The sequence below is a fragment of the Mustela erminea genome, chromosome 5, assembly GCF_009829155.1.
Source record: "Mustela erminea isolate mMusErm1 chromosome 5, mMusErm1.Pri, whole genome shotgun sequence".
Lineage (NCBI taxonomy): Eukaryota > Metazoa > Chordata > Mammalia > Carnivora > Mustelidae > Mustela > Mustela erminea.
The window spans coordinates 144,660,281-144,683,802 of record NC_045618.1 but is presented as its reverse complement, the minus strand read 5'-3'; the positions used below and the strand labels follow the sequence as shown (position 1 = coordinate 144,683,802).

The following is a 23,522-nucleotide window of genomic DNA, read 5'->3' as shown; positions in this document are numbered from 1 at the left end:
AAACACTTTTCCCAAAGTAGAAATAAATGTCTTCATGTGTAAATTAATACATAGTTACCATAAAAACATAAAAATGTCAGACAACACAGAGAGGCAGAGTGTAGATGGTGGGAATCACCCCCACCCCCTTCTCGGCGATAAGCACTCTGAAGGTGCGGGCTGGGCTCCGGGACTGCTACGGAGCCTGCTGGTCCCACGCTCCCGGTGGGGCCCAGCTGGGCTCACCGTGCGCTCTCCCCTGAGCTCCGCCACCCCGGGACGTGGTGCTGCCGTCCCTGGTTCTGGATCACAGAGGTGGGCCTGCGCCGGGGAGTGGGGGGGTGTTGGAACGAACGGCATCACATCACATAGAACCAGGTGGTTTTGTCTGTGTGTTTTAGTCGTCTGTCTGTCCAGTGCATAGAAGTAGACCATTCTGTTGGCGTGTGTGTGCCCTGTTGTTTTTTTTTTTAACAAGTCCCCTTTTGGGCATGTAGGTAATTTGCAGTTTACCAGGTCAGAATGTCGTGCCATGTGAACACGGTGGGCGTTCTCTTCATGACTGTTTCCGTAGAGCACGGTTTCCAGAGGGGGTCTGCCATAGCTCCTGGCAAAACGCCCTCTGCAGAGCCATGTGGGCCTGTCCCACCGCAGCGCGCGGTCTGTGTCCTTGGCTGCTTTGATGGGTGACGAACCAGTCCCTCGTCATATACGTGGCACGTGCTACCAAATCCACTGTGCGCAAAAGCAGGACTGGTGATTTTCTCGTTTGCCTTTCTGGAATTCAGTTTTGTTAGCCGTGGCTCACACTTTACCGTGGATTTTACAGTCACCGTGGAATTAGGACTGTTGCTTTGGAGCGGTTGCCTCTCTTGTTTCCTGTAGCATCTGTGTACCTTCGATTTTTCTAAATGTGTTTTCATCCCATGTCCCCCACCCCCCCACCCCCAGGAGCGGTTTCAGTTTCCATCCCACGTCACCGACGTGTCTGAAGAAGCCAAAGACCTCATTCAGAGACTCATCTGCAGCAGGGAGCGCCGGCTGGGCCAGAATGGGATAGAGGACTTCAAGCAGCACGCGTTCTTTGAAGGTCTGAACTGGGAGAACATACGGAATCTGGAGGCCCCTTATATTCCTGATGTGAGCAGTCCTTCCGACACTTCCAACTTCGACGTGGATGACGACGTGCTGAGAAACATCGTAAGTGTCGATGCAGTCTTGTCCCAACGTGGCAGCCCTATGGGTCTGAGTCTTGGCAGTGTGTGTCCGGGGTTGCTCTCCAATATGATACATCTTCGGACTGTGTTGGGTTTTTTAAAAATCTGGTAGCTGTTTTAAGAAAGGCACCTTTATTTCAACCTTCAGCTTGGTCCTTAATGTCCCTTTGAGAAAGTAAGGGTCACAGGCAAATCTCATTTTTCTGTGCTTTGCAGATACTGGGTTTTTATAGACAAAAGGTTTGTGGCACCCCTGCCTCCAGCATGGCTATGGCACCATTATTCCGACCACATTTGCTCACTTCGTGTCTCTGGGTCACATTCTGCTGGCTCTTGCCGTGCCTCAGACCTTTTTGTTCTTTTTTTTTTTTTTTTTTTTAAGATTTTTTATTTTTATTTATTTATTTGAGAGAGAGACAGTGAGAGAGAGCATGCGCGAGGAGAAGGTCAGAGGGAGAAGCAGACTCCCCATGGAGCTGAGAGCCCGATGCGGGACTCGATCCCGGGACTCCAGGATCATGACCTGAGCCGAAGGCAGTCGTCCAACCAACTGAGCCACCCAGGCGTCCCAGGCCTTTTCGTTCTTACTGTATTGTAACAATTCTGTATTGTTAGGTGATGTGTGATCAAGGCTTGCGACTTGCCGAGAGCTCAGGTGACGGTCACTGTTTCATAGCACTAGAGTAGTTTTAAATTAAGGGGTTTGCTTTATCCTGATGGGATACACTGTCACACATTTAACAGACCTCCCGGTGGTGTGATCGCAGCTTTCACATGCGCGGGAAACTGAACAATACACTTGACTCACTTTGTTGGGATACTCCCTCTCTGGTGGTCCGGAACCGAACCCTAAATTTCTCCCAAGGTGTGCCTATGCTCACTGGTGTTCGTCTGGCAGGGGTTTTGGGAGCAGCAGTGACCATGTGTGTGTTCTGAGTCCTCCCACCAATGTTGTGGGTCCTCCAGATTGGGTCCTGGCTCTGGGCCCACGCCGTGTTTGGCTGGTCCGACAGGGCTTCTGGTACACAAGTCGTCACCTTTAGATCCAGAGACGTTGGCTCTGAGGCTGAACCCAGCCTTCTTCAGTCCGTACATGTGACCTGGTTTGGGGATAGAATTACTGGGGTTCAGCCAGGTAGAGGAAGGATCTTCTTGATGGCTCCCTAGAGAATTCCTCTTACTCAAATAAGCCCTTAACTGTAGACCACACAGAGAAAAGTAGTGTCACTGTGGGAAGGGTTTTCCTAGACTCCAAAGAAACTACTTCCACACTGACATTTCCCAGATGAATTGTAACTTCGGTTTCACGTTTGATAAAGAAGGATCCTGAAACTGAAAAATAGAGTAGGTCATGTATTTACCTAAAATACCCTAGCTTGGCTTCCAGGCCTCCCTTCTGCCTCTGGCCTCTGTTGCTGCTGAGAACCTGGACGCCCCAGCCTCTGCCCTGCGCCCTCCGGGTGCTGTGTCTGTGCCCTTCTGCTTGCCTCTGCTGGGGGCCACGTGGAGCAGGGGCGGGTGTGGTGCAGGTGTCCTGTGACGCCTTCCTCACCTGCAGCGGCACGTCTGTCCTCTCGCTGCGTTGTGCGTGCAGCAGGCGCAGCCGGGCCTGAGAACTACAAGTCTGCCCGGGCGGTGCTCCCTGGCGGGGAACTGTGTCCTCCGTGTCCCAGAAGGCCATTCTGTTACACACCCCTGATCTCACCCATGGGTAGCATTCTTCCTCCTTCTCTTCCTTTGTTGGAACGCGGATTTCACTCTGTCGTGTTCTTCTGCAGGAAATACTGCCTCCAGGTCCGCACACGGGCTTCTCTGGGCTGCACTTGCCTTTCATCGGTTTTACGTTCACGACGGAAAGGTGGGTCTCGCTGTGTTGTTCCCCAGGCAGAGCCTCCCCTCGGGCTCGGTGCGCAGTCTGGGGGCTGCTCCTGGACGGGTGCGTGCCTGCGTCGGCGTTAGGGGGACCGTGCTCATGGAGCATGGACGGGCCTGTCCTTTAGAACGGTCCCCTGGTGACTACACATGGTGACATGTCGCAGGCTCAGCCGACTTCTTCCACAAAGGGCGGTCTCGTTTATATAGTCTTATTTGTTAACAAAACCTCCGAAAATGGGAAACCTATCCTTGGCTCATGGGAGGTAGTTGGCTGACTTCTGACTCACAGCCTGTCAGCTTTGGCGAGATTTGTTCCTGGCCGTGGCCGGTGGCCACCCTGTCCCAGTCGTGCCAGCTTTTGTGCGGATTTTAGTTGCAGCTTTGTAGCTTCCACCGCGGGCCGGAGCGCGGTCGCAGATGCGGGAGAAACTGGAGGGCGGGAGCAGAAGCCCCGTGTGCCGCTGCAGGCCCTGAGCATGAGGTGACTGTTCCTATCAGCCTCCGTCCCACATGGGCCTCTTCGCCAGGCTCTCACTGGCTTTCAGAGGAAACTGGGCCAGAGGACAGGCAGGCCATGTGGAGCAGACAGAGCCCCACGGTGCCTGACGGAGGCCAGCACAGCCTGACTCCTGGCACCCGCTAGCAGCTCGTAGCCAGATTGATGAGAATTCCTTCAGGAGCGGGTTGTTTCTGCTTGAGCTCTTAGACACCCCGTTGGGGTGAGGAGCCAGAGTGACCGCGGACGCCCTGTAGTTCCCATGAAGTGGCCTGAGGTGCCATAGGCCTAGTGACCTCTTAATCCCTCGTGCAGGGCTTCCCCATTTCCTGATCTGTTCTCGATCCGCGGGCGCTTGTTAAACCTGGGGGTTCTGGGCCCACCGGCATTTGGCAGGTCGGGCCCAGGGCCCTCCTCCCGGAACCGAGCCCGTGGTGCTGGCGAGCGCAGCATTCTCAGGCCACCTTTGAGAGACCCTGGCCCGGCCCTTCCCGTAAGCATGTGTGTGCTGTTGACTTCGCCGCCCTCCGTATAGCAGGACTCAGGAGTCCCCCTGGCATCATTGTCACATTAAAAGCAAGAGAACTAAACTTGTGAACCAGCTCGAGAATTAAGCTCTGAGTGAGAACAGCGCCACGAGCTTTAATCTGTGCATGTGGCGTGCACCACAGGCCCGTCGCCGGTGGGTAGCTGGGCTGCCCGCCGTACAGAAGAGAGCCTCGCGCTTTCAGTCTGGGGGGGAGGATGGGCCCTGGAGGTGGAGCGGCCCATCCCCAGAACTCCCCGGCCAGTCAGTGGCAGGAGGAGGAGAAAGCCCTTGGTGGCCTGGGTGTCCAGGGCCATCCCCGTGGCCTGCACCAGGTCCCCACGCCCAGGTGCCCGCCCACAGGACACCGGCTCCTGTCGCATTCTGGCTGAGCGGAAGCGGGGCCATAGGGGTTTCGTTCTCTGACCCCCGTGGAGGGCACATCCTTGTTGGTCACCCCCTGTCGTCCAACCGTTAGCCCTAACGAGGGCCCTGGGCTAAACTCTGGCTCTGTAAACACCAGTCTTCTCACACGCGGTTTTGGTGGCCTGCCTGGAAGACGCGTGTTTGACCCCAGGAAGCTGTAGAACGCCGACGAGCTCACCGTGACTTCTCAGACGAGAAAACCCCATGGCTTTCTTTGCAGCTGTTTCTCTGACCGCGGCTCTCTGAAGAGCATCATGCAGTCCAGCACCCTGACCAGAGACGAGGGCGTGCAGCGGGACCTGGAGAACAGCCTGCAGGCGGAGGCCTACGAGCGGCGCATCCGAAGGCTGGAGCAGGAGAAGCTGGAGCTGAGCAGGAAGCTGCAAGGTGAGGGCGGAGCCCGGCCCTCCGCGGCCTCGGCCCGCCACCCTGGGCGCCAGCCGGCCCTCACGGCCCATGTCCCTCCCCCAGAGTCCACGCAGACGGTGCAGTCCCTGCACGGCTCCACGCGGGCGCTAGGTGGCTCAGCGCGGGAGAAGGAAATCAAAAAGCTCAACGAAGAGATCGAGCGTCTGAAGAGTAAAATCGCAGGTGGGTGGTCTGTGTCTCGGGCGGTCCTCCCTTCAGAGAACGTTCGGTCCTTTTCGTGAGGCGGAGAAGGAGGGAAAAACTCGGCTTTGGTGAACCTGTTTAAACGTCTGTTTCGTCAGCTCACTGGAGAGGATTTTCCACCTCGGCACAGCTCAAATAATAGGATTTTGTAGTTGAAGCCTGAATGTGTCTCTAGTCTTTCATCCACAAACTCTTGGAACGTTTTACAGTTCTCTGTCTTAATTCCCCTCTTTTGTGGCCCGGAGATAGAATTGCCACAGCTGATTTCTTCCTGAGGCTTCCCTCGGTCGTTTAGGTGCTGGGCCAGCCCCCTGCCCCAGTCTTCTGTGGTTCCTCGATTATCAGAGCTTCCTAAAGACTCATGTTCCTTCTGAGTCTCAGCCCTCCACCTGACACAGGGTCAGCCTGGCAGGTGCCAGGTGCCTGAGACTGAAATCCCAGGCCAGAGAACTCAAAGACGCCCACCAGCAGCGAAAGCTGGCCTTGCAGGAGTTCTCGGAGCTCAACGAGCGCATGGCCGAGCTCCGCTCCCAGAAGCAGAAGGTGTCCCTGCCAGGCTGACCCTGTGTCAGGTGACCTGTCTCCAAACTGCTGTGTGTGAGGAAGTCAGAAAGCTCCTGGGTGATCGCGAGCGTGAGGAGTTACTCAGTCAAGCGCTCTCAGGATGGTTGGTTTTCTCTTTTGCTCAGATTCAAACAGGCTCGAGCGGCAGCTGGAGGACACGGTGACCCTTCGCCAAGAGCATGAGGACTCCACACATCGGCTGAAAGGCCTGGAAAAGCAGTACCGTGTGGCGCGGCAGGAGAAGGAGGATTTTCACAAGGTAGTCAAGGGAGTGATCGGACGTGGGAGAGGCGCGAATGGTTTTGCAAGTTGTGGGCTTGGGCTGCGGGTCGCCGTGTCGTGGGGTGTCTTCCCCGGAGGGAGGATGGTGCGTAGCGCCTCGGCTTGGGGGGGCTGCTTCCAGGCAGCTCTTGGCTGTACTGGGGCTGAGCAAAGGGCTTTTTTCCAAGAAGGTGAGCTCTTGGATCTTGGCCGTGGTCTGCAGCTGGCATCGCCGGGGATCACTGAGCTTCCGGCCATCCACGTCTTGGTCAAGCAAACGTGAAACGTCTCTTGTTTTTTCTGTTCAGCAATTGGTGGAGGCTTCGGAGAGATTGAAATCCCAGGCCAGAGAGCTCAAAGACGCCCACCAGCAGCGAAAGCTGGCCTTGCAGGAGTTCTCGGAGCTCAACGAGCGCATGGCCGAGCTCCGCTCCCAGAAGCAGAAGGTGTCCCGGCAGCTCCGTGACAAAGAGGAGGAGGTGGAGGCGGCCATGCAGAAGATGGACTCCATGCGGCAGGAGATGCGCAAGTCCGAGAAGCTCAGGAAAGAGGTAGCTTTTCAGCTGTTTCAGGGATTGTACCGTTTGGACCTTTCTACAATCTTCATAAAACATCTTGAGATCTTGGGCTGGATTACACAAATTACTTAAAAATCTTAAATTTTAGGCGAAATCAAGTTGGTCTGTCTGGTTTTTAGTTTGTGTTTCTCAGGTCTCCCTATGTGTCTGTGAAATCACTAAGAGATGTCTTAGGGTGCTGATTTTTAAAAATTCTGTTTGAAAGCAAACTAACAGACGTAACCAAAACATATCGTGAGCGATCGGTACAGCACAGTGTATGTACGTGTGCGTGAGCCACACGGACGTGGGGGGTGGGGAGGTGCGGGAGGACTGGGCGCCACCGGGCGCAGCGCACGTCAGCCCAGCGGCTTGGAAACTGCTTTCCGGATGGCTGTTTGCTCTTCGACATTGTCGAGACCCCCAGAGAGCTCTTGTTTGTGTCGGTTACAGCCCTTCGTATCTACCATGTTAGAAATTAAGACACTGTCTTCAGTATAACACTAAACCCATTGCGTGGTAACGTAGGTAACATTTTTTTATGAAATCTAACTGCCTCCCCCGTGTGGCGAGAGGAGGGGCGTTCTTACATTTTCTTGCTTTTCTTTAGTAACTGCCGTAGTAAACATGTAGGTTGTCATACCTGTTTTTGCATTGGGTCCACCGTGTTACACTGTTTTGGATAAAGTACTTGAAGAAAACCCAGGTAATTAGGCAAAGAAGGGCCTTTTGCGCTTAGTCGCTGGGTCTCAGGGAGCATCTTTGTTTTCCTCTCCGTTTAGTTCACAACCCAGATAAGTTCGTAGTTGCAGCGGGAGCTGCGGACAGTGGGTTCCCCCAGCTGAGCGCTACCAGCCCCGCCCTGCAGGAGGTGCTGCGGGTGGGGGGGTAGCAACTCCGAGGCCCAGTCCTACCACTGTCCCCCCAGCCCGCGCACGCGTGACGTCTGTCGCTGGGTAGATGCCTTCCTGTTCTCCAGACAGCCAAGTACTTGTGTCACCACTCAGCATCCTTTCTTGAAATTGAATGCCAAGTTTCTGATTTACATTAGAATTTAAGCTTATTATCGACCAGCCGCTCCAGTTAAGTCTCGAATGTGTTTCTCAGCCCTGGGGATGAAGTCTGACGAAGAGGGGAGGATTCTGAGGCCCTCGGGGCTGCGCTGGCCGAGGGCCCCTGTCGGGGGGCGACTCTGTGCCAGTAGCCGCGGGCGCTCCTCTTGCAGCTGGAAGCGCGGCTGGAGGACGCGGTCGCCGAGGCCTCCAGGGAGCGCAAGCTCCGTGAGCACAGCGAGAACTTCTCCAAGCAAGTGGAGAGTGAGCTCGAGGCCCTCAAGGTAGTGCCTGCCGGAGGCCAGACTGGGCCCCTCACCAATGGTCATGGCGGGCTCGCCGGGGTGGGGGTGGGGGGCGGGGGGCAGGGCGGTCACGGACAAGACACGGGTCGCGGAGAATATGCCGTTATGGCAGCTTTTCACTTTTAAAACCCAAGTTCCTCCATTTCTTTCCTTTCTAAAAAAAGTCTCAGGCGATTTATAGGAAGCCCTGGTAAACTAACACCTGATAACTGCCATTTGTCTCGAAATTCTTTTTAATTAAGATTTTATATATTTGGGAGCGAGAGAGAATGTGCTGAGGCGAGGGCACAAGGAGGGAGGGGGTGGGACAGAGGAGGAGGGAGGAGCAGGCTCCCCGCCGGGCACTGAGCCCCACACGGGTCTCGATCCCAGGACCCTGGGATCATGACCTGAGCCAAAGGCAGACGCTTAACCAGGCTTCCTTATCTCGTGCTTCTAAATTTAGTGGAGTCCTTTTCTGGAAAAGCCCACATCCTGCTGCTGAAGTTGAAGAGGCAGGCTGGTGGCCGGGCGGGGAAGCCAGGCACCTCGGGAGGGAGGGAAGGACGGAGCGGGTAGGAAGCACTCATGGGGCGCCGGGGTGGCTCAGTGGGTTAAGCTGCTGCCTTCGGCTCAGGTCATGATCTCAGGGTCCTGGGATCGAGTCCCGCATCGGGCTCTCTGCTCAGCAGGGCGCCTGCTGCCCCCCCCCCCCCCGCCTGCTTGTGATCTCTGTCAAATAAATTAATAAAATATTAAAGAAAAAAAAAGGCATTAGTGGAGGGAACAGGGGTGAGGACCTGGCAGGTTTCATTGTTAGCCTAGTGTGATCTCGAGTGTGCAAGTCCCCATTCTGAGCCTTGGTTTCCTTGTCTGTGAAGTAGAGACAGTGGCCCCCCTCTCTCCCGGTACACATCTCAGAGGGGCCTGTTTCTCTCCGTCGTCCTTGGTGCCCTGTGGGCCTGGACGTCTGCTCCCTTGTGCCCGAGTGCTGGTCGCTGTCCAGAGTGACAGTCTGTGCTCCACGTGGCAGCCAGAGCGCATCCTGTCTTCGGTGCCCAGCAGTCACTGTCAGAGTGACTCTACTCTGAGGGCGCCCCTCCCAGCACTTCCCTTCCTGCTGACCGCAGCCACCCCGACGCCCTCCTGTTGCACACGTGGCTCACTCCTAGCTCAGCGCCTGACTCCCTGCTTGTCACCTGACCTGGGGCTTCGTGTGTCCGTGCCGCCTTCCCTAGGTGTCTGCTTTGTGCCACCCCCATTCCTCATCCCGCTGCCTTGTGTTAGCCTCCTGATGTTAGCATCTCGTTGCTTAGTTACTGGTTGGTTGGGCTCTCCCCTCTGCCCCGCAAGAGCAGAGAGCTCAGTGCCACCGGTTACCACGGAGGCGTCTGACACGTAGTCGGCCCTCAAAGGACGAGTGTTGCGTGATGAACAAGCAGTGGGAGGAGGCGTTGAAGACCGTTCACGTCCGGGTGTAGACAGAGCCTCTGGGGTCCCGGGCAGGTCTGAGCACGTCCCTTCAGCAGGGCAGGTCCTGTCAGCCCCTGGAGCCAGATGCATCCGGGCAGCGCCTGTCGTTGGGTGGGCGGGCGATAGGCCGCATGACCCTCAGGAGGACACAGAGCTCTGTGATTTGCTTTATGTCACCTTTGTCTTCAGATGAAGCAAGGAGGCCGGGGAGCAGGTGCCGCCTTAGAACACCAGCAGGAGATTTCCAAAATCAAATCTGAGCTCGAGAAGAAAGTCCTGTTTTATGAAGAGGAGTTGGTCAGGCGTGAGGCCTCCCATGTGCTGGAGGTCAAAAACGTGAAGAAGGAGGTGCATGATTCGGAGAGCCTCCAGCTGGCCCTGCAGAAGGAAGTTCTCGTGTTAAAAGACAAATTGGAGAAGTCCAAGCGAGAGCGGTACGTGTCCATGCACTCTGCAGTGTTGGGGGTGCGGGCTGGTGTGCCTGCCCCGGGGGGCTGCCTCACGGGCATCTTAACTCCTCTCTCTCTCTCTCGTACCTTTCCAGGCACACAGAAATGGAGGAGGCAATAGGCACAGTAAGAGATAAGTACGAGCGCGAGAGAGCCTTGCTGCTGGAGGAGAACAAGAAGCTCACGGCTGAGAACGAGAGGGTAATCTGCGTCCCTGCGCGTGGCCGCCATGTCCTCGGTCGTGGGTCCTGGGAGCTTCGTGCTTATGGGCGTCCTAGGCTCGGTCTTCTGAATTGGGTATTTCACTGGGTTAAAAGCTGCTGATTACCCCAAACCACCAGCTCTTACCTCTTGTGTGTTAAGATTTGTATTGAGATGTACAAAGTTAGATGCACTCAAAAAGCCTACATTGAAGACCAAGTTGGGACAGTATTTTGTAACGAGGCGCGTTTTCAGGCTCTTCAGGAGAACTTGGGCTATAACAACACCAACGTCATCTTTGAAGGGCGCTGTGTTAGCTTCTAGCTTCCCACAGAGATTCCCAGAGCATACAAAAGTTTAAAATCTTAAAAAAAAAAAAAAAAGTTTAAAAGTTAAAAGGCACCAATAACAAGTCATGCGGTATGATTGTTTAATTTCAGCTTTGTTCCTTTGTGGATAAACTCACAGCCCAAAATAGACAGCTGGAGGACGAGCTGCAGGGTCTGGCAGCCAAGAAGGAGTCGGTGGCCCACTGGGAAGCCCAGATCGCAGAGATCATTCAGTGGTACGTACCTGGGCCCGTTGGGCTCTCCTCGCCGACGCGCTTCCTCAGCACAGACCTCGCTGCTCTTCCTTGAGTTGCTAACATCTGGGGCCACAGTTCTGCGTGGCGGTCATCACGTTGGACCAAAGGTGGAGAAAACGCCCCAAGTCACTGACGGTGTGGGTCAGGCTTTGCACGCCCCCCGGGTTTGGGGAGCAAGAGGCCAGGCCTCCGCATAGCACAGCAGAAAGGGCCTGGGCCAGCCCTTGCCGGCGGGCATTCGTCCGTTGTGGGCGACTGTTCCGCCTGATAGGACGCAGTGTCGCTCTGTCCTGTGGAAGGCAGGAACCTGGTCTCGTTTTCGGCTCCTCTTGCTCACAGGGTGTGGTCCTCCTCTAGGGTCAGCGACGAGAAAGATGCCCGAGGTTATCTTCAGGCTCTTGCCTCCAAGATGACCGAAGAGCTCGAGGCCCTGAGGAGCTCCAGTCTGGGGTCCAGAGCATTGGTAGGCCTCGTTCTGAACTCTGCATTTCTATGGCAACGGACTTCATTAATGGCTTTCTGCTGAGCGTGAGTGCAGCTCATGCCAGGCGGGTCACACCGGTCACGTGGGACTTCGCGTGGCCAGTGAAAGCCCTGGCATGAGGAGCTCAGGGTCTGTGAGTAACCTGGAGATCACGGGCTCTCCTGAGAGCGCACTCTCATAGCAAGTAGTCACTGAGCTCCAGGCTCTGGGGTGGGGGAAGCCTCGGCAGGATGGGCCGCTGCCCTCGCGGAGATAACACCGAGTGCACAAACCATCTAGAAGATGAGAGAATGCGGTCGTAGGTGCTTTTAGCAAAAGCGGTTGATGAGGTTCTTGTTGCAGAAGACTAGTATTGGAGGCTCGCTGGATGAAAGTGTCTTTCCTTTCTGTCCAGAGAAGTGTGTTTTCACCTGTTGATTGAGGAAATCCGTGTGGGACTCAGGCATCGGAAGACTCGCTGACTTTTCTCTCGTTTGCCAGATTTCAGCGCAGTCGTTAGCATTAGCGTCCAGCTGAAGCGCCCCTCCCCGGCCCTGTGCCCCCACACCAGGTTATCTTTTCCTTACTCTGCGCAGAAAACGAAAACCCAGTGTTTAGGGAATACTTTAAAAAGGTGTATCAAAGTGGCGTCCCCAGACTTCGAGCCCTCTTGAAAGTGGACGGACCACATCGGGCTCGGCAGGAACAGGACCCTGGCATCAGGCTGGTTCCGCTCTCAGTTCCTCCGTCATTCCTCCTTCCCGGGTACTGTGGTCCTTCATCCTGGGCAGGACTGACTGAGGCGTACGGACACAGTCTCTGAGCGAGACAGCAGAACGTCTCAGGATGAAGGAACAGGAAGGCCGCTGAGATCTCACAATAGATCTTGGCGCATGAGAGACTCTGGTGAGCTCAAGTAGAAGTTACACCAGGGTTTCAGTTTTATTCTTTTAAAAAATAAGAGAAGGTACGGCTCGTTCTTTAGAAGATCTCTAAGTGAAAATAAACATCACAAAATGCTCGAACTGAAATCGGGTCGTGTGGACTTTGATAATATCTGGTAGTATCAAGTTAATGTTTAAATTAACTCCTTATTAAATGTGATAATACAAGTTTTAGAGAAAAGAACATGTTTGCCAGCATTTTGTTTAACAGATAAACAGCTTAACGACGCGCCTGCACCATTGCCTCTGCAGGATCCCCTTTGGAAAGTCCGCCGGAGTCAGAAGCTGGACATGTCCGCGCGGCTGGAGCTGCAGTCCGCCCTCGAGGCAGAGATCCGGGCCAAGCAGCTGGTTCAGGAGGAGTTGAGGAAAGTCAAAGACACTAATCTGTCCTTTGAAAGGTACCTGGTCCTGTGGTCCGTCCATGCAGGGGGCCGTGTGACCTTGGGCAGCAGCTGACGGGAGGGGCTTTGAGCAGGGGGTCGTCTCGGGCACCTGGTAGGTGCTCAGGAAGAATGAACTGGGCGACAGTGCGGATGCCCTTCACCTCCGCTCGGGCTTCCGGGGAGTAGTGAGAGTGGTGAATCTGTAGTTCTGCGCGTGCGTGTTGAGGGCCGGGCTTGTTTTCCCTGCTGGGTGACAGGACGCAGCCACTCTGGGCTTCTTGTCCACCGCAGTGCCGTTCAGTTCATCAGCTTCAAGTTTTTCCTTTAACTTGAAACTTTAAAATACAGGTTGGAGATGGTGTCCCATTTGAAAACACTTTCCCAGCTTCATGCAGCCTTAGGAGAGCCTTCATGGCCACCAGTAAATCCAGCCAGGGCAGGACGAGAGGCCGCCGTCTGCAGACACGGCCTGACACGCTCAGGACTCCGTAATGACCAACTCGCTGCTTCATAGAAACTGGGCCTCCCTGCTCGGAGTGGCAGCTGTGGGTGTGGCAGGTGGCACGAGCCCCTCCCTGAGGGGGCGGGGACCTGGGTGTCAGCAAGGGCATCACTGACAGGATTACGGAGTCATACATTCCCTTGGTTTGGGCTAAAAGAGTAATAATGGCTACCACTTGAATATGCTCCCGTAAGAGTTTTATTCTGTTAATGACGTGACCCTCCCGGCTGTCTGGCGGGCCGGCCGTCCTGCAGCCACATTTCACAGATGGTGAGACAGACAGGCAGACAGGCAGAGGCGCGGTGGGCCAGCCAGCTCCCCGGCGAGTTCAGCACGGCAGCCCCTGCTCAGCTGCGGGCCAGATGTGACCTGCCACGGCCTGACTATGGCTGTGTGACCGCGTGGGAGCCCCAGGAGCCCCGGTGCTCGGGCAGTGGTCATGGTCTCAGGGGCAGCCCACCATCTTGCCAGCTGTGGGAAGGACGTTCAGAGGTTGTGTGTCCTCAGAGGGCATAGGACTCTGGAAAGAGAGTAGGAGTGTCGGAAACTGCATGGCAGCCTCGAGATACACCTGCATTAACCATGATTTTTAAAATCCGTGTCCGTTTATGATTCAGAAGTGCCCTACTCTCCATAACATGCCCAGTAGGCTCGCCCAGGCCGAGAGCGGGTCTGCACGTCCGCTGCACATCCGTTCAGTGGGGAGCCTGCGGTGTTCCGGCACTTTCCTAGCCACTGGAGATGAGCCCCTGCCCTCGCATCCTGACACTTGCTGAGTCAGCGTGTGGATGACCTGTTCTCAGTGTGCTTAAAGCCGTTTATTTTTTATTTTTTGTTTTAGTAAACTAAAGGATTCCGAAGCCAAAAATAGAGAATTATTAGAAGAAATGGAAATTCTGAAGAAAAAGATGGAAGAAAAATTTAGAGCAGATACTGGTAAATTGAAATTATAAGCTTCTGAAGTACTTACATACTTTTTTTAAAGAACGTGGTTTTGTTTTAGATTGTGTTTTTTTTTTTTTTTTTGGTTACGTAAAGAAACCACTTACTTCAAAGCCAAAATAGGGTATGTTCAAAGATAACCTTCCCCATAGATAAGCACAGGCTTTGGTTTAGTCTTGCGGTTGGACCTCGGAATGCACAGCAAATACCTGTGTGTAAAGGCGCGCATGCGCATTCGTATCCCCCTGGTGACGCAAGGCACCTGCTCGGGGCTCCGTTCTGTGCGTGGATGGGGCCACGGCATGCGAGGTGGTCCCAGCTCACGGCCACACAGCCCCACGCTGTGCTGGGGGCTCGGACAGTGCTGCGCTCTGCTCTCGCTGTCACAGGACAGCCGTATGTGTATGACTCTTCCCGTTTCTTTGGGGTTGCCGGTTAGAGAGCGAGCTTCCATCCCCTCCTGCTGGGTTCACTCCCCCGCCCCAGGGGCTCGAGCACGTGCGTCCCTGCCTGCGCCACAGCCGCAGAGCCGCTCTGTGCGCTCAGAGGCAAGAGGAGCATCAGCATAGTCACTTGCACGTCCTTTATCACGAGCAGGACCGAGCACCTTTTGTATGTTTAAGGGTTACTCGTATTTCTTACTGTATAATTTTTATGTGTTTATAGCTTTTGCCCACTTTTAAAACCTCAGGTTTTCTTCTAGAAGTGGTTCGTATATTGAGGATTAGAGCCTTCTCTTTGTGATGGAAGTTGCAGATGTTTTGCCTCATTTCTGTTTTGTCTTTTTTACTTTATGTTTGGTTTTTTGGGTTTTGGGGAGTCTGTTTTGTTTTTTACTGAGCATAATGTTTTTCAGTGCTCTTTGTTTTTAGTTTTTGTGCAGTAAATTCATCAGTCTTCTCCCTTTCCTCAAGTCATAGGGAAGTACTCCCAAATCCCCAGGTGTTCACGTGAGTTGCTCGTACTGTGCAGTGCTGGTACGGTTTCATCGGTTACCTCGGGAGTGCTCGTTCAGTTGGATGGACTGTGATGTACAGTTTGAGGAGTGGATCTAGTTTTGGTTTTTTCCTGTGGCTAGTCGGTTGTGTCAAAGCAGTGACTAGAAAGTTCCTCTCTGTACTGATTTTATATGTGACTGTTCCCACGTGAGTCCCCGGAGCACCGGAGTCTATCTCGGGGTTTTCCTCCTTGTTCATTGTTGACTTGATCTTGATTAAAGAGGCTTTGGGGGACCTGTTTTAGTATCTGGTAGTTCTTCTCTTCCAACCCCCTTTTGTAAGGATTCCTGAGACCGTCTTCCTCAGTTTGTCTCCGGACCACGACTAGAACGTGACTGGAATCGCATCAGATTTACCAGTTGGCATATGGGGGATTGACATCTTGATGCTGTCACATCTTCCCATCTAAGCACAACAGACTGTCTTTTAAACCTGCTTTGACTGGTCTTTGTTTCTTTTTTACAGGACTCAAACTTCCAGATTTTCAGGATTCCATTTTTGAGTATTTTAACACTGCGCCTCTTGCACATGATTTGACATTTAGAGTAAGTGGTTATTTTTCAAAGTGATCAATGAATTGATGTTAAGTTGGAACTAGTATGACATGCTGTGACCCCGCCCAGGGCCACCCACAGCATAGAACAGCTTTCTGCCCCGCATGGACCTGTCACTGACGCAGGTGTTCAGTGTGTGCAGTTAGAGGCATCTGAGGTGTTGGCAGGGTTTCCAGAGAAGCGTCCTCAGGCTAAATGGAAGTTGATTAAGAAAGTGTTCTACATCTTTGGGGAAGAAAATCTACATTTGCCTCTGGCTGTGTGCTAAGTATTTCAGGCAGTTTTGTGTTTTGTTTTTTATTTATTTGTTAGAGAGTACAAGCAGGGGGGGTGGCAGACAGAGGGAGAAGCAGGCTCCCCGCTGAGCAGGGAGCCTGACGTGGAGCTCCATCCCAGGACACTGGGATCATGACCTGAGCTGAAGGCAGAGGCTTTAACCCACTGAGCCGCCCAGATGCCCGGGGCAGTTTTCAAAATACAGATTCTCATATTGCAGCTGATGAAGAATAAGCCAGTGTCATTATCCTTTTAGTGACTCCTGTACTGGCTGAGGACAGGTAGAGGAAAGGTGGTTTATGAGAGGAGTCCAGCCCCCGGTGCCCTGTCACCGACCTGCTGCCTCTGCGCTGGGAGTGACCCCCGCGGGAGCAGGTCGGGGCCGCCCAAGGAAGCCGCTGTCGGGGTGTGTGAGCCCGACTTCGTCCCTGTGTGTGCTGTTAGTGGGCCTAGCACAGCCTTTCCCTCCTTTTTCCAAAATGCTAGAGGTGGACCCTTACTAGGGTCAGGCAACCCTTAAAACAAGCCAGAAATTAAGATAATGAAAGGTCACCTTAGTGGGACTTCTGACAAAGTGTCATTGTTTTTACTGATTTCCACCTTTATATTTAGAAAATTATAAGCCTTCAGGAAATTTGAAAGAGTAGTACAGTAAGCATACAGATGTTTCTCAGCTGTATGACCCCATCTGTGTGTACAGACACGTCCCCGGACATGGCGGCGTCTGGAGATCAGGGGAGTTGTCACATAAGCACACCGCTGCTAGCAGGCAGAGGACGTTTCACGCCGATGCCGTAGCAGAGCGCGCACATCCGTTTCCCTTGTTGCCTCAGCAGAGTCCTTCACCGCTGCCTGGCCTCCCCTGGTCCGCATCCAGCCAAAGCCCATAGGACACATGGGGCTTGGATCTGGAACAGCGGCTCCCACTTCTCCCCCACCCCAGCGTGATAACGTTGGCATTTCTGTAGTAGCCATGCCAGCTGCCCTGCGGAATGCCCTGTGTTCTGATTTGTCTGATAGCCCTCACGATTGGAGGGGGGTTGCACATTTGGACACGGATTCTGCCCAGGAGACGTTGGGTACTTCCCCTGTGTGTACTGGTGATGCTGGGGTACTTCCCGTGTAGGCTTGGTGATGCCAGGCCTCGTCATCAGGGTGAGGTGGTATCTGCCAGAGCCCACCCCACCTTCGTCCGCACTGGGCCTTCGGGATGGCCGCTGGCCAGCTGTGCGCCAGCAGGCTGGTGTCTGGTGGCAGTCCTTACCTGGGGTCGGTTATGACCAAATCCCGCAGGTTTGTATTACTCCTGCCACCCTGGCTCATACCTGCTTCTGTTCACCTGTCAGAATAGTGTCTTAGAGGGGTGCCTGGGGGGCTCAGTGGGTTAAACCTCTGCCTTCGGCTCAGGTCATGATCCCAGGGTCCTGGGATCGAGTCCCGCATCAGGGTCTCTGCTCAGGGAGACTACTCCCCCCCCGCCCCCCACCGCCTACTTGTGATCACTGTGAAATAAATAAGTCTTTAAAAAAAAAAAAAAGAATGATTTCTTAACCAAACTGTTGATGTTTGTCTTTTCCCTGAAGTCCTCAGTTTTAAGAAGCAGATAGCTTTATCTGGTCGCTACAAGCTGGTTCCTTCAGAAACATGCAGCCTCGTGAGGCCCGTGTGTCTCCCATCGCGGGAACGCCAGGCACGTCCCCAGAGACTGAGGCCTGCCGTCCTCACCGGGTGGAGGTGGCCTGGAGAACCGAGGCTTTTCTGCAGGATTGGGGCAAGAGGAGTGGTCCTTGGGGAGGTGGTCCCATCGCGGACCTGGACGGAGGCCTCTGTATCCAGCAGCCGGATCTCCTGTTGGGCCTTAGCCCCTCCTTCCCTCTGTGGTTTGAGGACGAAGGACACTCATTGATGGAAAGAAAAAATCTTTGGTCAGAGTCTGGGTTTGTCAGGTGTTTCCAGACCTGAGAACCATCTTCTAGAAGTTTCTACCTTGCTTTCTCTGTACAAACACATCGTTAAATACTATAGTGTTGGTTACAGCAGTGACAGAGTCTGTGTATTTTGATGTTTCCCATTCCCCCCCACACCGCCATCTGTCGCAACCAATGACTCTGCCTCCTCCCCACTTCTTCTGCCAGCCTCTCAGGAAGAAGTAAGCCACTGCCCGTGCTGGCCCCCCACCGCCCTCCCTGTGTCCCCAGCTGCCCTCAGATGTGGACGGCTCCTCATTCCTCATTCCCATGTTTGGACTCCCCAACAAGGGAGACTAGCCAGGCCATCCTGGGGCTGAAATTCAGTTACCTCGTGCCCTTTGACTTCGTTTGTCTAGATGCGGACTCTAATGCGCGTACCACACCTCATTTATGGGAGAAATTCGCTTAGTTTGTATTTTTTTTTTTTTTTTTAAGATTTTATTTATTTATTTATTTATTTGACAGCGATCACAAGTAGGCAGCGAGGCAGGCAGAGAGAGAGGAGGAAGCAGGCTCCCCTCAGAGCAGAGAGCCCGATGCGGGGCTCGATCCCAGGACCCTGGGATCATGACCTGAGCCGAAGGCAGATGCTTTAACCCACTGAGGCACCCAGGCGCCCCACTGAGTTTGTACTTTGATGTTTAGCTAATTCACAGAACATTTCCCTGCTGAATTTGCTAACAGGTTTAAATAGTGCAGTGCATGGTCATGTGTGTTCATGAGCTCACATACCTTCCTGTCTGAATTCAGCTCCTGATACAGGAACCTCGCTCATTCCAACTTTTAGGAAGTGTTTCCTGGTTTGCGTCACTGGGATCTCAGTGTGCAACGCTAGATAAAGCTATAACCTGCTCCCATAAGAACCCACCAGCCACCTCCATGTCACAGTGCTCATGCTTATGGAGCACATGTATGTGCTTTACTCATGTCTATGCAAATAGTCACCGCCCTTCGTGAGGAAACAATTTCAGGAACACTCAAAATGAGGTCCTTTTTAGGTGGTTTTAAAAAAAGCTTCAAATTAGATTCAAAGCTTCAGCTTCTTGGGAAATTAACTTGGGAATCTTGAGTTCTTAGAACAAAACATTGCCTTCCCGTGTTGTAAAACTTTCAAGGAAATTCTTACTTCTGGGTCATAGGCCCCACACCCTTACTGACATTGTAATTTCTTCTTGGCCCCCGAAATGAGGTTAAAAAGTACTGGACTCCTTTAGCTTAACGATACCAGGTATAGAAAAAGTAACTTCTGAACGAGAAGAGGGGGTCGGCGGTGTCCAGCTCCTGCCCCTTAAATGGAGGGTGGCAGGGAGAACAGGTGGTCAGGGCTGCGGGTGGAGGTGAGGAAGGTGGCCTCTGGCCTTGGGGATAACCTTGACTTGTCAGACCACACAGTGCCCCGGTCGCCTCTCCGGTCTCAGAGTGCCAAGGGCAGTGGTCCTCAGGGAAGGCAGCACAGCTGTGAGTGAAGTGGGCTCTGATGGGACATGACCGGCGTCTGGGCCTAGGTGGGACTTTGGGTCTCCAGGGGGACAGACCCAGCAGTCAGAGTCCAACGTCTGCGGAAGTTCTTTCTTTCCCACTGTGTCTCTGCCTTTGTCTTTACAGAGCGGCTCAGCTGGAGAGCAAGAGACACAGGCTCCAAAGCCAGAGGTGTCCCCATCAGTTTCCGTGGCCGCAAGCACAGAACAGCAGGAAGTAAGCAGTGTTACCCTGTTACCCCCCTGCGAGCCCTGGGGTCCCCTCCTCGCCTGTGTCCTTGATAGGCAGGGCCGTGCTCACGCCAGGGTGGCCCCCAGGCCTGCCACTCAGCCTGTAGCAGGACCCTCTGCCAGCTGTCGAGCCCAGCTCGGGTCTCCGTCATCGTCCGATTACCCGCCGGATGAGGCCTGCTCTGACAGATGTCGCAACAATGCAGGGATGAAAAATGCTGCTCGTTATTAATCAGTTCTAGAGAGAAATGAAGCCCAAGCAGGGTGTGACATGTAAGAGCAGTCGCGAGCTCAGAGGATGCTCACTCTCCCTGCTTGTCCCCAGGACATGGCTCGGGCCACACAGAGGCCACCCGCCGTGCCGCTGCCCACCACGCAGCCCCTCGCTCTGGCCGGACCAAAGGTAGGGGCCTGGCTTTGCACCTGTGCCTCCTTCTCAGTTTTAGGAGATAACTTTGTATAAATAAGACTGTTTCTGTGTGCGCAGTGAGACCCTGGTGTCTAGTAATGGCTTGCCGTGAGCAGTGTGGTCCACGAAGTATCAGGACCTTACCTCTCATTTTTTAAGAATTTATTTTCTTGAGAGAGTGTGTGAGAGAGCACAAGCGATGGAGGGGTAGAGGGGAAGCAGGCTCCCCGCCGAGCAGGGGCCTGAAGCAGGACTCGATCCCAGGACCTGAGATCATGACCTGAGGCAAAGGCAGACGCTTAACCACCTGAGCCACCCAGGCGTCTCCTTAATTCAACCAGTGAATGACACAGGCTTGCGTGTTAACTGGGAAATTTCAGAATCAGTCTCCTCTTCATCGCCCAGACCACAGTTCCTTCTCTAGCAGTGACCACTCTGGTCACGTGTCCGCCACGCTCCTTCCGGCTGACATCCATCCGTCTGTCTGCACTTGGAATGGGAGAGAACCATGTGGTTCGTGGAAGGGTGTTTTCCCCAGAGTAAGCAGAAGAGCGCCCAGAGCGCAGTTCGGTACCTCGTCCTTCCCCGGAGTGTGTGTGGAGGGCTGCGTGGCTCCGGGCTCTTGTGAGGAGGCCCGAAGTGTCCGGCTTAGCAAGCACGTGGCCCGATGCCCTCAGACGCTTCATTCCCCTCAAACAAGCCACGGCCTCAGCCAGAGACAGTGGGCCAGCTAGATACTTGGTTTTGTTAGGCTTTGGGTTTAGATGCCTGTAGGGTCGGGGGCTCTGGCCTCTGGATTTTGTGTTGCCCACTCCCTTGCTTCTTACCCGTGGTCCTGTGGCATTTGTGTCCCCGAGTAATAACCCTTTCTTCTGGAGCTTTACACACTCTAAGTTCTGCGGGCTTCCAGCTTGCTCCTTTGTTCGGCCTCACGCTCTGTCCCCCGTGGCGGATCCTGTGGTGCACCCGCCCCCCTGACAAGGGCCGGCTGTCTGTCCACGCCCTTGCTCTCGGGAACAGGGCTGCTGTGGGTTTCTTGCGCGACTGTGGGTCTCACATGCATGTGCAGCCCTGGGTGGCGGCCCCCAGGAGGCCAGGCGCAGTGCCAGCGCACCCCTGCCGAGCCCCCGTTTCTGGGAGCAGGGCCGCGCCCCAGGGGAGGCGTGTGCTGACTTCTGTTCTGGCTCGAGCTTGGGAGGCGGGTGGTCGGCTCTGCTCTTCATTTAACACCAGGAAGGCACATGTACACGTCAGAGTGAAACTGCACATTCTCAGCTTCTCAGGGTCATGCCCAAGGCTGTCCGTGTGATCGCAGCAGACCGGTCCCTGCAGCTTCTCAGGGTCATGCCCAAGGCTGTCCGTGTGACCGCAGCAGACCGGTCCCTGCAGCTTCTCAGGGTCATGCCCAAGGCTGTCCGTGTGATCGCAGCAGACTGGTCCCTGCAGCTTCTCAGGGTCATGCCCAAGGCTGTCCGTGTGACCGCAGCAGACCGGTCCCTGCAGCTTCTCAGGGTCATGCCCAAGGCTGTCCGGGTGACCTCAGCAGACCGGTCCCTGCAGCTTCTCAGGGTCATGCCCAAGGCTGTCCGTGTGATCGCAGCAGACTGGTCCCTGCAGCTTCTCAGGGTCATGCCCAAGGCTGTCCGTGTGACCGCAGCAGACCGGTCCCTGCAGCTTCTCAGGGTCATGCCCAAGGCTGTCCGGGTGACCGCAGCAGACCGGTCCCTGCTCACAGCCTGGGTCTCACCTTGCTGATGTTCTTCCTCCAGCCAAAAGCTCACCAGTTCAGCATCAAGTCCTTCTCCAGCCCCACACAGTGCAGCCACTGCACGTCCCTGATGGTGGGCCTGATCCGGCAGGGCTACGCCTGCGAGGGTGAGTGGCGACCGCGGGGTGCCCGAGCGGGCCTGGGTGCACTGTTGGGTCGGGGAACAGTGCACACGGGCCAGTGGTGAGCCGGCCAGGGCAGATGCTCTCTCTAGTTGTATAAATGCTTAGTTGAACTTCGGGAGACCACAGGGCCACAGGGACCCAGGTTGCCTGTGGGCTGTTGTTTACTGTGAAATGAAATGTCGGCGGGCCTTCCAGAAAGGAAGAGCAGAGACTAAACAACTTCACTCCTCTCCCGTCCTGTCACTGAGGGTAGGCGGGGGTGTTCTGTCTCTCCTGGCATCATGGTTGGCCTTGGTGCCTGGGTGCCGTGTACCTCACTCAGTCTGTCAGCGTGGCCGCCTCGGGGCAGTGGGATGGCCCGTGTCACTGACAAGCAGCCCGCTGAAGTCCTAGCTGCTGCTCTGCAAAAGCAGCTTTTTGTGCTTCTACCTGGCCGCAGAAGCCACCTCCTTTGTTCATGGCAGGCCTTCAGATCGGCTGCCAGGACCCCCTGTCTGTCCTTGAAGCCACTGTTCTGTCACACACCCGCAGGTGGCTTCCTCTGCGGGTGATCTGGGGACGGAGCTGTGGGGACTGAGGCCCAGCTGCCTGAGGGAGCAGCGTGCACAGCTCTGCGGCCGCCCGTCCGCGCTGGCCCTCACGCCCTGTCAGGACTCCCACGTGCATACGCGGGGCCGCTTGGTGCCAGAGTCCCAGGGCTTCTGTTCCAGAAACCAGTCGCTCTGCCGGGGGGTCCAGGCCGTTCCCATGACATGTGGGGATTACCGCATGGCCCCATGTGCAGCACGCGCCCTCCTGTGGCTTCTGCGTGGAGGAAGCAGGTTCTGACGGCAGCGCCTTCATCTTCCCAGTGTGCTCGTTCGCGTGCCACGTATCCTGCAGAGAGAGCGCGCCCCAGGTGTGCCCCATCCCTCCTGAGCAGTCCAAGCGGCCTCTGGGCGTGGATGTGCAGAGGGGCATAGGAACAGCCTACAAGGGCTACGTCAAGGTAGGACATGCGGAGAGCAGGGGAGGGTGCGCGCGTCAGTTCCTCTGTCCCTGTCTTGGGCGTGATGGCCCACCGTCCGCCGCAGCGCTCTCCGGACGACCTTCGTTGCTTTGTGAAGTCTCTGTGCTGGTCCTGGGAGGCCTCCCCTCTGGCATTCAGGCCTGGGTTCTGAGGACCCCAGAACATCCTCTCCTGACTTTCAGTCACTTAAAGACAGGGTTCCAGAGCTGAGTGCTGGGTCCAGACGGCCTCAGAGCTACAGCATTCCAAGATGCTCTGTGTGTGGTGTGGACACACCTGTTTGCCGAGTTCCCCACTTGGTCCCCTGCATCACCTTTTATCCTGCGTGGACCCCTCCCTAGTCGTGCCCCGAGTCATGGGGGCAGCTGTTCCTGGAGAAGTAGGCCAACCATGCAGCAGCTGGACGGGAAGCCTTGGCAAGGAGGCTCCTGGGGCCCGGGCCTGGCCTTTCCGACGCGGTGGAATGTTCTCACTGTTGCCCATAGGTCCCGAAGCCTACCGGGGTGAAGAAGGGATGGCAGCGGGCTTACGCAGTGGTCTGTGACTGCAAGCTCTTTCTCTACGACCTGCCAGAGGGAAAGTCCACCCAGCCTGGCGTTGTCGCCAGCCAGGTCCTGGACCTCAGGTCTGTTCTGTGCGTTCTGTCTTGGTCATCACACACTTCTGTAAACAGGTGCTTGACCCGCATGCTAGAAACTTCCCTGTGGGTATTCTTGCACTCAACAATTTGGCACATAGGTATTTAACGTAAGAAGAGCACCTGCCCCCAAGAACAACTAGGAGATTCCCCAGAAACATGTTGCCCAGCCCAAGGCATCGGCACCTGCACGTTCTCTCAGTGACAGAAATCTGGAGCCCAGGGCTCTGCCGCGTGACCCCCTCCCTCAAGCATGGCATCTCTCCCCACCT

At 55.0% G+C, this 23,522-nt stretch overlaps 1 protein-coding gene across 4 annotated transcripts in view; it reads left to right on the top strand.

Moving 5' to 3' along the window:
* The window catches only part of CDC42BPB (CDC42 binding protein kinase beta), a 96,940-nt gene that overhangs the window by 58,079 nt on the left and 15,339 nt on the right, over nt 1–23,522 (top strand). For 3 of the 4 annotated variants that reach the window (XM_032345369.1, XM_032345368.1, XM_032345371.1), the window contains exons 8-26: nt 931–1,179; nt 2,975–3,054; nt 4,740–4,906; nt 4,991–5,110; nt 5,821–5,954; nt 6,265–6,507; nt 7,739–7,849; nt 9,512–9,756; nt 9,867–9,972; nt 10,413–10,537; nt 10,916–11,021; nt 12,218–12,366; nt 13,695–13,789; nt 15,259–15,338; nt 19,199–19,288; nt 19,628–19,705; nt 21,481–21,586; nt 22,456–22,592; nt 23,099–23,238. In XM_032345369.1, the coding sequence (XP_032201260.1) occupies nt 931–1,179; nt 2,975–3,054; nt 4,740–4,906; nt 4,991–5,110; nt 5,821–5,954; nt 6,265–6,507; nt 7,739–7,849; nt 9,512–9,756; nt 9,867–9,972; nt 10,413–10,537; nt 10,916–11,021; nt 12,218–12,366; nt 13,695–13,789; nt 15,259–15,338; nt 19,199–19,288; nt 19,628–19,705; nt 21,481–21,586; nt 22,456–22,592; nt 23,099–23,238 (2,561 nt within the window). The remainder of the gene's footprint in view (nt 1–930; nt 1,180–2,974; nt 3,055–4,739; nt 4,907–4,990; nt 5,111–5,820; nt 5,955–6,264; nt 6,508–7,738; nt 7,850–9,511; nt 9,757–9,866; nt 9,973–10,412; nt 10,538–10,915; nt 11,022–12,217; nt 12,367–13,694; nt 13,790–15,258; nt 15,339–19,198; nt 19,289–19,627; nt 19,706–21,480; nt 21,587–22,455; nt 22,593–23,098; nt 23,239–23,522) is intronic. The other variant, XM_032345370.1, reaches the window with a different exon arrangement.